This window comes from Akanthomyces muscarius, chromosome 5, assembly GCF_028009165.1.
Source record: "Akanthomyces muscarius strain Ve6 chromosome 5, whole genome shotgun sequence".
Classification (NCBI taxonomy): Eukaryota; Fungi; Ascomycota; class Sordariomycetes; order Hypocreales; family Cordycipitaceae; genus Akanthomyces; species Akanthomyces muscarius.
The window spans coordinates 695,233-707,799 of record NC_079245.1 but is presented as its reverse complement, the minus strand read 5'-3'; the positions used below and the strand labels follow the sequence as shown (position 1 = coordinate 707,799).

The 12,567-nt window shown below is 51.4% G+C and overlaps 2 protein-coding genes across 2 annotated transcripts; both read left to right on the top strand.

The window, feature by feature from the left end:
* Positions 1–275: 275 nt before the first annotated feature.
* LMH87_009497 (uncharacterized protein) lies at positions 276–4,575 on the top strand (the record flags this gene model as incomplete). The annotated part of the gene is made up of 6 exons (XM_056196500.1): positions 276–3,090; positions 3,298–3,597; positions 3,682–3,956; positions 4,022–4,106; positions 4,175–4,409; positions 4,464–4,575. The coding sequence occupies 6 exons, from the start codon at positions 276–278 to the stop codon at positions 4,573–4,575; spliced, it is 3,822 nt and encodes a 1,273-aa protein (XP_056053640.1).
* A 2,337-nt stretch (positions 4,576–6,912) lies between these two features.
* Positions 6,913–11,016, top strand: LMH87_009496 (uncharacterized protein; the record flags this gene model as incomplete). Its single annotated transcript, XM_056196499.1, has 1 exon — positions 6,913–11,016. The coding sequence occupies one exon, from the start codon at positions 6,913–6,915 to the stop codon at positions 11,014–11,016; it is 4,104 nt and encodes a 1,367-aa protein (XP_056053639.1).
* Between the last annotated feature and the right edge of the window lie 1,551 nt (positions 11,017–12,567).

Genomic DNA, 12,567 nt, shown 5'->3' with positions numbered 1-12,567 from the left:
GGTGTGGTTATGGACCCAAGTTTTGTGGCACAGGATGCTTGTCAAACTGCGATGCGAAAGCCGAGTGTGGGCAGTTTGCCGACTCTCCTGGCAAAACTTGCCCCCTGAATGTCTGCTGCTCCGAATTCGGTTTCTGCGGTACCACGCAGGACTTTTGCAACGACAAGTGCCAGTCCAACTGCGAACAGCCGAAGCCCTCGGGTGGTGGTGGAAATGTCCAAAGCCGTGTTATTGGTTACTGGGAGTCGTGGAACTCTCAGCACCCATGCGGCAACATGCCGCTGTCCGAGATCCCCGTCGAAATGTTGACGCATCTTAATGTAGCCTTTGGCTATATTACTGATGACTTCAAGGTGACCAACATGGACGGTGTCTCTGCAGATCTCTTCCACAACGTGGGAAATGTCAAGGCTCGCAATCCCGACCTCAAGATTATGATTGCCATAGGAGGGTGGACGTTTAGCGACCCGGGTCCTTGGCAAAACAAATTCCCGACAATGGTGGCCACGGCAGCGAGCAGATCTACCTTCATCCAAAACCTGCTAGGTTTCCTCCAAGAATATGGCTACGATGGTGTTGATTTCGATTGGGAGTATCCTGCTGCAGACGATCGAGGTGGCTCGCCTGCTGACTCTATCAAGTACGGGATCTTCCTCAAAGAGCTACGCGCTGCCATTGATGCAAGCGGCCACAAATACCTTGTTACCTTTACAGCACCTTCATCCTATTGGTACCTTCGTCACTTTCGATTGGATCTGATGGAACCCTACGTCGACTGGATCAATCTCATGTCATATGACATTCACGGCGTGTGGGATGGCAGCAACCCCATCGGAAATCATGTTCTGTCGCATACTAACCTTACCGAAATCGATCTTGCTTTGGATCTGTTTTGGCGCGCCAAGGTCAAGCCCTCAAGCATTGTTCTTGGACTCGGCTTCTACGGGCGTTCCTTTACGTTGAGCGATAACAATTGCTGGAAGCCGGGATGCCTCTTCAGCGGCCCTGGCGCTGCCGGTCGGTGCACCAACACACCTGGTATTCTGTCCTACCGCGAAATCCAGGAGCTCATCTATCAAACCGGCGCCACGGCTTACACGGATAAGGCTGCAGCTGCGAAATATATCGTCTACGGCAACAACAGCTGGATCTCCTTCGATGACCAAGAAACGTTCAAAGCTAAAATCGACTATGCGAATAAAGTTGGGCTCTCTGGTCTGATGATTTGGGCCATTGACTTGGATGATGGTGATTTGTCTGCTCTCTCCGCTGTCACGGGTCGAAACGTTGGTCAGAACAACGGCAAATTTACCCTTACCGACCTGAAGAATCTGTTTCCTTCGGAGATGCTTCCCTCATCGCCAGACGATGTAGTCTATGCCCTGACTACGTTTTCCGGCCAATCGGACACTGGATATAGCAACCCTCGCGAGAGTGGCTTTGGTTTTATGTTGATGAGTGGCGAGAAACACGTTGTTTCGAGACTGCGCAGACGTGAAGGAGACCCCGAGCCCTTTACTTTCCTCGACTGCCCAGGGAATATTGACAGCGATGATGGCGATATTACCTATACCGCTCGAGTTGTTTGTTTGAGCGACGATATCGAGGGGTGCTTTCAGGTCATGATTGGAGGAATCGAGGGAACGGCGGTCGAAATGCCGGACAATTGTGCACCAAACACCATTGCTCGAGCACTATCATTGACACCGTCAAAAGACCAAGCTCTTCCAGAAGACATGCACGGTACCGACCCTACCTCGCTCATTTTCGACTTCTCTTTCGATTTCAACATGCTTCGTGTTCGACAAGATTCGGAACAAACTAGCGTGCGTATTGACTTTTCAACCTCTCCGGATTACTGGGTCAATATTCTCGATACCCCTGGTATTCAATCCCGTGATTTGGAGGGTAGGTTTTTCGCACCCACCGCCGCTCAATGGGAATCTCGATTTGTGGAAGGTAACTTCCGCAGAAAATACGCCTTTTCTATCAAAGAAACAGTATCAACTCCATTGTTCTGGAACACTGCTAAAGAGTGCGACTTCCAAGGCGATGGTGGCTTCATCGAAGGTGTCGCAGCATATATTGCTGGTGACATTGATGTCAAGGTTGACTATGGATTCTCTGCCGTCTACCGCTATAAAAAGGACGACTCACTCGATTTGTACCAAGCTTCTGGATATATCGACCCGAAAGGCAAGATTGACATGAGCTATGGCGTCGGCGGCGTTGCTGATATTGATGTCACCAAGGGAACTGGAAGTAATCCCGCTTTTGCGGATGGCGTGTCGAAACGCATTGATAAACAGTCGTTGACGCTTTATGGAGGTGCCAAGATCACCTTTGCGCCGTACTATGCTTTGGAGTATGCCATGGCGACATACAACAGCTCTGATGCCAGTGCTCCCAATAATGGCGTGGCGGCATTTGACGGCCTTCTTACATCGCGCGTGGTGACTGATGTTGCGAACTTTACCGCATATTATCCTCCCAAAGATGGTGACGAGCTCGAAACGAAGAAGCTCAACGACGTCTCAGTCCAAGACCACAACATCATCTACACTAGCACAGAGGCGGGTGGCAAGATTGGCTTGGAATCTATTCTCAGCATCGGCCTAAACATCACGGTAAATCATTACAAGAACAAACCAGCACCTGTCAATGTTGAGCTGGAGCTTGGCTACACCACTCTTGCCATGTACACATGGCGCCCCGGCGACGGCGCTGACGAGGGCAAAACCTGTATTGATTACGACATTGGTACACTGGGGTGGCAAAGCGCGTCCAACGGAAATCGCTTCGGCTGGAAGGATGGCGCCGTCAGAGAGGCACAGAGTGATGAGCAGACTAGTGCCGCAGCTCCCAAGTGCTTCGCTGACTTGGACCCGAATGGTGAGGAGAAGCGCGCCAACCTGCCCTTGGTTGAAACCACGAAGGCGCTTGCTGCACGTCAAGGTGATCCGGAGATGCCTGGCTGGGATTATAAGCCGTTCGAATTTCCTAGCCCCCTTAAATATGTCGGCTTCGTCGGGGGCAACGGCCCTGCAGGCGACATTGTCAATTTCAACAACGGAGGCCTGTTCAAGGGAAGTGAGCTAGTCACTTGTTTCCGGAAGAGTAAGAAAAGAAGGACAGGTTGTTGTGGCTGCGTCTGTCTTGATTGCACGTACGTATACAGGGACATTGGCCCATGCGAAGAGTGCAACCCGGATGACGGAACCTGGCCAGGTACAGGGAGGTCAACGCGCCGGTCTTTGGAGGCAGACGCTGCAAACGTGCTGAATGTTTCGGGCACAGAAGCAAAGCCCGAAAAGGTTCACCAACTAGTACCTCGAGCATCGGGCACGGCAACACTCGGCAATAAAATGGGCAGACTTTGCAGCAAACCAAGGGTCTCCTTGGGCGGTAACGGGCGCTATCCATCGTTTCCTGCAGACGCATCGTTTCCATGGAACGGCATCGACAATCATAGATGGGACTCCATTCCACGGTATTGGGGTAACGCTACTGGTACTTGCGACGACTGGACTGTTAAGAAGTGGTCCACGCATGACACTAGATGGGTGAATGGTGCCTTTGAACGCGCCAAATATCAAAGTAGGTTTACGTCCTCTCGGTCTATGCACAACGTGTCGAACTCTAGAAGGCTTGATGACAGTTGCTAACATGTTGTCCGTCTAGCTGAGCACGTTTTTGAGGCTCAGATCATCGCAGATTTCTTCTCCAACTGGCTTGACAGTGGCAAAATCACGAATCAAAGACCCATACCGAGCAATCCGAGCCCTAAAATGCCGTGCGCGCTTTCGGAGAGATATGTCTGGCCGAGCAGCAATGACTGGAAGGTAGCTGGTAAAGCGGAAGGGTTTTTCAAGGTGCTTCTGGGGGAGCTCGGCAGCATCCGACATCTCGATCGACTCACCGTTTTCCTCGCGCGGCCAAACAGAATGAAGGGTGCTGTAAGTTGCGACGTCTGAATCTGCTGTAAATTTTTGTTGCATGCTCACATTCCTGTTTACTGCAGATGTTTGAGGGCAACAAGGCCGTCGCGGAGGCGACCTATCTCATCATGTCGGCGGACGAGCAGCTGTCGGCAGTCAAGGAAATGGGTAAGTTTTGGTAGGACATTGACGAGCAGAAATGGTGGCTAACGTTGGGTGTTCTTGTCAACTTGCAGGCATGGCATTTACCTATCTGAATGAGGCAGATGTTTGGGACGCGTTCTGCGCGACATATGAGGGCATCTATGACCGGCTCGGAGAGTACAACACGTGGTGGGCGAATAACCCACCGGCCGGCCCGATTTCCATCCCCGACCTGCAGAAGGAATGGAAAGACTATATGAAGGTCGTCATGGACTCTATGGTTACACGAGCCAAGGCCGATTTTGACTTTATGTTCTTGAACAGAAAGTAAGTGCAACCATGTCTTGCAGTGTCACAGAGGGGATGTCTAACGTATTGCAGGGGAGTGAACCAGGATCCATACAAGTCCGCCTGGACATACAACAGGCTCTTCAATCGCGGACTGATTCGGTTTGGGCGTACATGCAAGAATATGGATCAATCGACGGCTTAGTGGGAGTAGTCAGGCAGTTTTGCCCGCTTTCTCTAGTCTGCTAATTAAACACAGTGTAGCGTGTGGAACAATGCTGGTAACTCGGCGTAGCGTGTACCGCGCACTAAAGCCATGAGCTTAGCCAGCCGCTCACTAACTTAGTTAGTAGCTCGCTAGTTAGCTAATAAGCGGCAACTGTCTAACCAAAATAGTCCAGTCCAGTTGTTTGTTACGCCCGGTGGCCACGGCCAATAGGCCTAGCTACGTGAGTTGTACATGTCGAAACCTAGCGTCTCTACCTCCTGTAAGCCTATAAGCGGTTGATGTCCCATTTCGGCTCTTATCCTCTTTTTCTCCCTCGACAGCGGGTATTCTCTGCGGCGCCTGTATTAACTGGCTGGCTCGGAGGCTTTTCTCCAAGTTTTCAGCGGCCTATTTACAGCGGCTGCCATTAACCATTTCCAGCCCTAGCTAAAGCAACAGGCTGTTGTAAAATGCATCGCCCGACGGCTCACGGCCTAGAAAATCGATCAAATTCTGGAAGTCATCTCTGCTGCCGCCACTTTCGAGTACACATTCGTGGTAACGCTGAAATTTCTTGGTATCTTGAGGATTGTCTTGAAACTCGCTGAAGAACAAGTCGGCGGGTGGCATATAGCTTGAATTTAATACGTATGTCAGACATGGGACCAATTTTGAGCAAGAAAATTGCCCAACATTCCAGTGCAACTTATTCAAGACAGCCGTAATAGCCAGCCACATAATCGGTCTACATCAGCTGTCAGCGAGCGACAAAGGCCTCTCAGTTACCTGACAACAGAGCATCTGTTTCTTAGCTTTGCAGAACGGCTCTGCCAGCCCATCTTTATTGTCCATTGTTGTGAGCTTGACGGGTTTCGATGCTGAGTTGTCGGGGTTTGGAGATGCCAAAGCGGCCGCAAGATCCTAGCGCGAAATCCGACACTTTGAGCTATCGCGAAGCCCGAGGCGACATAATAATAAACGAGGACCAAGGGATGCTGCTGTGTTGGATACGCGACGCGAGAGTGCAAGTAAATTAGATCGGGATCTGTGTAGCAAGTTACTAAACTAGATTTGATGATTCTATTGCGTGTTCTCCGAAGTGTTTTGAGCGGCGGAGTTCGTTCTCGACCACACGCCTGAACCACTAGCGGCAGCATGTCGTTACAGGCGATTCCCGTATTGTTAGGGCGAAAATCAACGTGCAGGTTGCGGCCAATCCAACGTGCTGGGTCCACCGCAGCCTCCGATTGCAAACGTTGCTGGGCTTACTAGCTCGGCGGCTAGACTATTCCAATACCTTTCTAGCGCCCATCCTACGAACACCAACTATGGCCATGACTGAACACACCCTCAAAAATTCGCCGATGGCGAAATGTGACTCAGAGGCTGACGAGCTGATTAACACACCCATACAACGCTGAGAGCCTGCTTCCATCTTGCATTACAATATGACCTCTGCTTTTCTTTTGCTGGCGCGTTACTCTGATCGAGTTAGTGCAGCAAATGGGATTTCTAGAAACTAGGATAGTATGGAGTAAAAGTGTACGTTCAGAGACTTCATTTCCCAGGATTATCGCATAAATTGGAAAGTCGCCATGTGCCTTTTTTCTACCTCGCCTGGGGCAAGTGTCAGACCAACAAAGAAACAGGGATCATATTGTACTGGCCGGCCGGCAGACTCTTCCGGAGGTGAAAGCTGACTTCAGATTGCGGAAGATGCCGGCTGACAGGGCTGGCTTGCCAGTGTTGATCAGCAAAGCTCTGGAGTGCCGAGCGTCAATGTCCGAAATGGGTACTTGTTACGTCAATGGTGGAGAGGGCTCAAAAGCTTTGGCAAACGGCATTCCGTCCTTGTCTCATCGCAGACAAGCACCTCTTCGCGCTTCACATGCGATCTCGCCGAACTCCTTCATATGCCATTCAATAATCGCGAGGTCACCTGATTGCTAGTTGCATGCTCGGAAAGTGTGCGGAAACCCTGATCAAACAAGCCTGGCCCAATCACAATCCTCGTTGGCGTGAGACCAGGCTTTGCTGTCCCCAATGCATAGCTAACTTCACGCGCGGTAACCGCTGACTAGTAGTTAGTGGTCGCAGCATACCCAGACTCTCTGATGAGCTGCTTAGAAGCGGCTTGGTGTCAATGCTGACATGCTCAGGACCAATGCCGAAGCATAGGAATTGTCTTGGTCATGGTGAATATATAGTTAGGCCAAATGGAACAAGAACAGGATATATCTTGCCAGATAGTCTCTATGCCTACAGCAGCTTTTTGACACGTTTGTTACTCAGATTCCATATACACAACTCTCAAACCCGTTTACGTTTTACGCCATGGGCTCACTTCCGAATATCAGTGATGGATTATATCCTGCGACAGAGGTACCCTTGTTTAACACCACTACGAACACTGGAAAGACCTTTTCCTATCACCACTCCATTCAAAATGCAGTGCCCATCTCGAATGATATTGACAATATAGTCACGAGGTTTGCACAGTTTGTCTCTGCCGTCGTTGGCAGAAATAACGTCGCCTACTTGGTCGAAACAGACCATCGGCTCAGCATCGTCAACGCTTCGGTGACACCGGCCGGCGTTAAGGTAACGATACTGCAGGAACCAGATGATGGATCTGCTCTGTCAGACCTAGGGTTCTGCATTTCCACAGTGCAAAACCGAGTCTTTGATTTGCAAAAGCCATTCATCTTGGCTTTCCGAGCTTCGGGGGATGTTGCCGATTTACAGGCATACCTTTGCCGCAGCCACGGACCGGCCGCCGCAGCGCAGCACCTGCTTCAGCTCGCCATTTCATACATGAGTCCAGAGGCCAGCTTCAACGATACCGAAAGAAGTTTGATCACAGTTCCATCAGTTTCAGCAACCCACAGATCGCCAGTCCTCCACGACCTCCTCGAACAGGCAGCCGCTCGATATGGAAACACCATTGCTATTGATGAGATCACTGGCAAGCAAGGAGGTGCTTACATGCGAAAACAGCTCACATATGGGGAACTTGAAAATAAAGCCTCCAAGTTTGCCCATCAGCTTGATGCGCTATTGCAACAGCTCGATTGGCCGGTGTTTCTGGGCGAGCAATACCTGGTGCCCATCTTGATGCCAAACTCAACGGAGCTTAATATCTGCATGAATGCCATTTCCAAGAGCGGCCACGCTTTCTGTGCTCTCCCGCTAGATGCGCCAGAGCAGAGAATCCGGGACTTGCTTGAAGACTTGGGAGCACCGGGCATTCTCGGTGTGGGCGATAACCTGTGGAAAGGCACCGCATTTGGCGAGCAGATTATTTGGATTGACTACAACAACATCCAAGCCCGTCTCGAAGAGTGCCAGCCACGAGCGGACGACGGCATCCTGCCTCGGCGCCTCATCGACCCTGAAGATCTTGCATACATCATATACACCAGTGGATCCTCGGGCAAGCCCAAGGGTGTGATGATGCAGCACTCCGCTGCCGTGTCATTCCTGCACAACATGGACGACGGGCCGGCACCTTTGCCTGCCGGCTCAGACTTCCGCTGGATGGTCATGTCGGCACCCACCTTCGACATTATGCTGATGGACAATTTCATGGCATTCAAGAAGGGCGGGACAGTGTGTCTCGCCGAGCGCAGCCTGCTCCTCACGCAGCCCGAAGCCATTATGCACGAACTGCGTGCCACAGCTACCTTCACAGTGACGAGCCTGGCCATGCTGCTTCGTTCTGAGAAGATACCTACAGTGTCTTGGCTTTCAGTTGGCGGAGAGCTGCTCGGGCAGCGTGTTGTGGACAACTTTGCACCAGAACCAGAAGACGCCGGGGAAGCGTCCGGTAGTCGCCGCCTCATATGCGGGTACGGCCCTACGGAGGCGACGGTATTCATCACAAATAACGTTTGTGATAAGACTTCCCGCCCTTCTGTTGTCGGCCAGCCACTGCCCAACATGACCCTTGTTGTGCTGGACACGGCCTCGCCGGAGCAGGCACGCGCTGTCCCGGCCGGCATTGCGGGCGAGCTTGCGGTTGCAGGGCCCCAGCTTTCCTCGGGCTATCTCAACAGACCAGAGGAGACGGCACAAGCATTTATTGAGACGAGTGAGTTTGGCCGGCTCTACCGTACTGGAGACAGGGTCCGGGTTGTCTGGACCGAGGATGGCCAGCCTAGAATCGATTATCTCGGTCGTCTGAACACCGATCAGATCAAACTCAACGGTCGTCGCGTTGATTTGCCCGAAATTGAAAACGTCTTATCGCAGTGCAAGGGTGTTGCCCGCGCCGCCACGCTCGTCTCAGATTCGAAACTGGTCGCCTGCATCATGCCGTGGCAAGGTAGCAAGGATGTCGCTGGAGTTGAACATCGCTGCCGTGTAGAAGTATCTAAGCAGTTGCCTGCTTATATGCGCCCGGTGCAGTATTTTGTCGTGGATGAGCTGCCACTCTCTGCCAACGGCAAGGTAGACCGTCGAGCTTTGTCTTCAATGCTGCTCACGGATGCGCGGGCCATTTCTGCTGAAGCAGACACCGGTCCCACCACTGAAGACAGCAAAAGCTTCATGTTTGCGATGCCTGCCCTAGTGCGCTCCGCACTGACGCATGTTCTGGGCAGTGAGGTGCGCAGCCAGCCGGAGACGGCTTCCCTCTTACAGCTGGGGCTGGATAGCCTATGTGCTGTGGAGTTCTTGCAGAACTTGAACGAGGCAGGTATCGAGCCTCCGCATCTGTACGACATTCTCGGTGCCAGTACTATCAGCGATCTGATCGCCGTGGTTGAGCAGAGTCAACTACAACCTTTATCGATGGAGCAAGTTGTAGATATGACATCAGATGCACAGTCCACGGTACTCGATGCCCAGACACATCAAGGCCCTACAAGCGCTGATGGTATTGATGTGAGCATCATCGCAGCATACGACGAGGAAAAAGTATTTGAACTATCCATAGATGCGAAGATGCGTCATTTCGAGTACCACTTGCGTCCGAAATGTCTCGCCGCCTTGGGTCTCAAGGACGAGCAGGTTGAGCAAGTTCTGCCAACGACCAGCGTTCAGACGCGCTTTGTCGGAAACGCTGTTGATCCGCACCTATACAAACCAGCCGAGCTTGTCGGCCGCCCTCAAATTCAGCACTTTCCATACAACATCCCCATCATGACTATTGATCCGGCGCGGCTGCAGCGCGCCGTCGAAGCTGTCTTGCCACGCCACGACTGTTTCCGCACTGTGTTTACGCCCGTCGAGCACCCGCTGGCGCCATTTGCGCAGTGCATTCTCTCGCCGAGCATCGCTCGGGTGCCGAAAATAGAGGTTGTCTGCGATGACACGGACGCGGAAAGCCGAGATAGCCTGTGGGTGCAGACCGTCAACGGCATTCAGCGAGCGGCAGAGAACTACATGAGCATCGACAAACCCGGAATCGCCATGGCGTGGGTGTGGTCGCCGAGCCGTGCGCGCTGCACCATGATCATGACGCTCTTCCACGGCATCTTTGACGGCACACAGCTCAACTACCTATGGGATATCGTGCTGGCCGAGTACGAGAACCCTGGCTCCGCACCGGCTACGGATCTGCTTCCCATGCGCAGAGCGGTGGAGTTTGCACTCGACTACGACTGGATCGAGACAGGCATGTATTGGGTGCGCCGCCTCGCCGGTGTTCCTCCTTTCCACTTGGGGCCGCGCCAGCCCGTCCCGCGCGTCTTGGTTCCCAACCCTGTTGCCGGTTTCAGCGAATCGCACATGCGTGCCTGCGGCATCAAGGCTAGCATGACATTGCGCCAGTTGAAAAAGGCAGCGCAGGCTATGTCTGTCAGCATGCTCTGCGTTGGCGAGCTTGCGTGGGCCAGTGTCCTCGCGCAGACGCTCCCCGATGATACACGAGCAGCGGCTCTTGCCGGCAAGAGATCCTTTGACATTCAGTGGAGCACAGTGCTTAACGGGAGGCGACACAAAGATGCGATGCGATGCATGGCGCCCATGATGGCCGCCGTTCCGCAGATCCTCTTTTTTGACGGCAGCAGGCCCGTTTCCAACCGTGAAGCGTGCGCGGAGTTGTCGAATCGGCACCATGAGGCTCAACCGCACGTTCAAATGCCATGCCCGTCAATGGCGCACTACAAGATGGGCTGCGGCCGTTTTGACAGCGTGCTGCTGCTGCAGGCGCTCGCCCCGGAAGGTGCCAGGAGCTCGATGCGCAGCTTGCCAGGCTTTAACCTGGATGAAAACGTCATGGCCCCGTTCAAGGAAATCGACGTCGGCTTCCCGCTCACCATGGAGATTTGGCCAGGGAAGCTCAAGTGGGACGAGAAGATGCTGCTTCGCTGCATGTACAGCAACGCAAAGTACAAGTTCCTGACGCATGACTGGATGCATGCGGCCTTGTCTGCATTTGACGAAGCGCTGGTGCGCATCACGAGTGCGCCGGATGAGATGTTTTATATTGGGTGATAGTGGTATCATGAACGAGCGCGGGGGGTGCTAAACAAACAAAATCCCTCGTGCTTTTAATATTGAGAAATTCTTTTTCAATCGCTTGAATTTATTCCCATATCATAGGTACCATTTCCCATAGGTCTAACAATTGAAACCCCTCCAATGTCTAAATTTAGACTATCACGCTTTCTACGCCATGAGGCCGCTGCATCACAATTTAGACGCACTCCCCGCCCTCTACCAGAAGCGGAGGAAACTATGGAGTTCTTCACTACTTATCTACACCCATATTTCCGAGATACTCAGAAAGACCTCGAAAAAAAAAAAAAAAAGACACGCAGCAGCTACAAACAACCTTGTCACTGCGAAGGACAGGGCCAGAGACCATCTAAGATGCACGCGCCTTTAATAATCACGCACGGCAGAGTGTCCCAGACGCCAGCACCCTCCATCTCAAATGACACCTTCTGCTTTAGCGAAAATATCGCAATTCTCTCCCGACCCCATAACTAAGTCACCAAATGCGATCAGACTAAAATGGATAGCGGGTGCCGGATTGCTGGCGGTTTGAATACGACGCTATGGTATTAAACTACCGTTATAGCCACTCTGATGGCACGTTTTATTCTCGCCGATATAATAGCACGCTACCTTAGAGAGGTCGTTATAATATGTGCCAGGGTATTTAGCTACTAAGTGCGGGTTAAGCCATAGGACGTTAAGCTAGCTTATTATATTATTAACCAACTTCTTACAGCCATAGAGCCCTTTTAACCTTTACTAGCTTAGAATATATCTTAATGTTAGGTCTCCCTAAAGAGTCTAGTAAGGTATCTTTTCCAACAAGATGGCCTAGCAGCTAGCGCCCTAGATCGTACTAGATTACACTATCACTAATAATTACATCGCTAAGAATAATCTCCTTACCGTCAGGTCGAAATGGAATAACACTAGAGACGCCTACGACTAGAGTGAGCTTAATGTTTAGAAAGCTCGTACGGCAATTGTTTGCCACGATCGTCGCGTTTGCTTACCCATGCCAGGCATATACGCGAGGATAACATTATAGTGACTAATAGCGCTAGTAGAGTAGGCGTTAGAATCACTAGGGGCCTTATCAAAAAATGAACCATCTTTGTCCTAGTGTGATTCTGGGAACACAAACACCAAGCAAAGCCGTGCGCTGACTCGTAGAAATATTCCACATACTCTAATATTAAGGTATTACTCCTGTAAGGGTTGTGTGTTGAATATCGGTATAATAAAAGGTGCCTTTGAGTGATTAATCGCGATCTTTAAGAATTAAGTTAATTTAGGTTAAGTTGCTCTGCGTAGGTCGAATTCGCGTCTCGCGCGTTATGGCGGGGGCCTCAATAATAAGTTGTTATTGTAGGTCGAAGGAGAATGCCTGGAAGGGCAATTCCTGCCCGTAAATGTAGGGCTTTGTAATTAATTAATTATAGTATTTCAAAAATGTATTATATTAAGGGAAAAAAGGTTACAATTCTACCACCTACTATAGGGTATTAGGCTTTTATAGTTACAATATAAGGGCAGTGTGGCGCG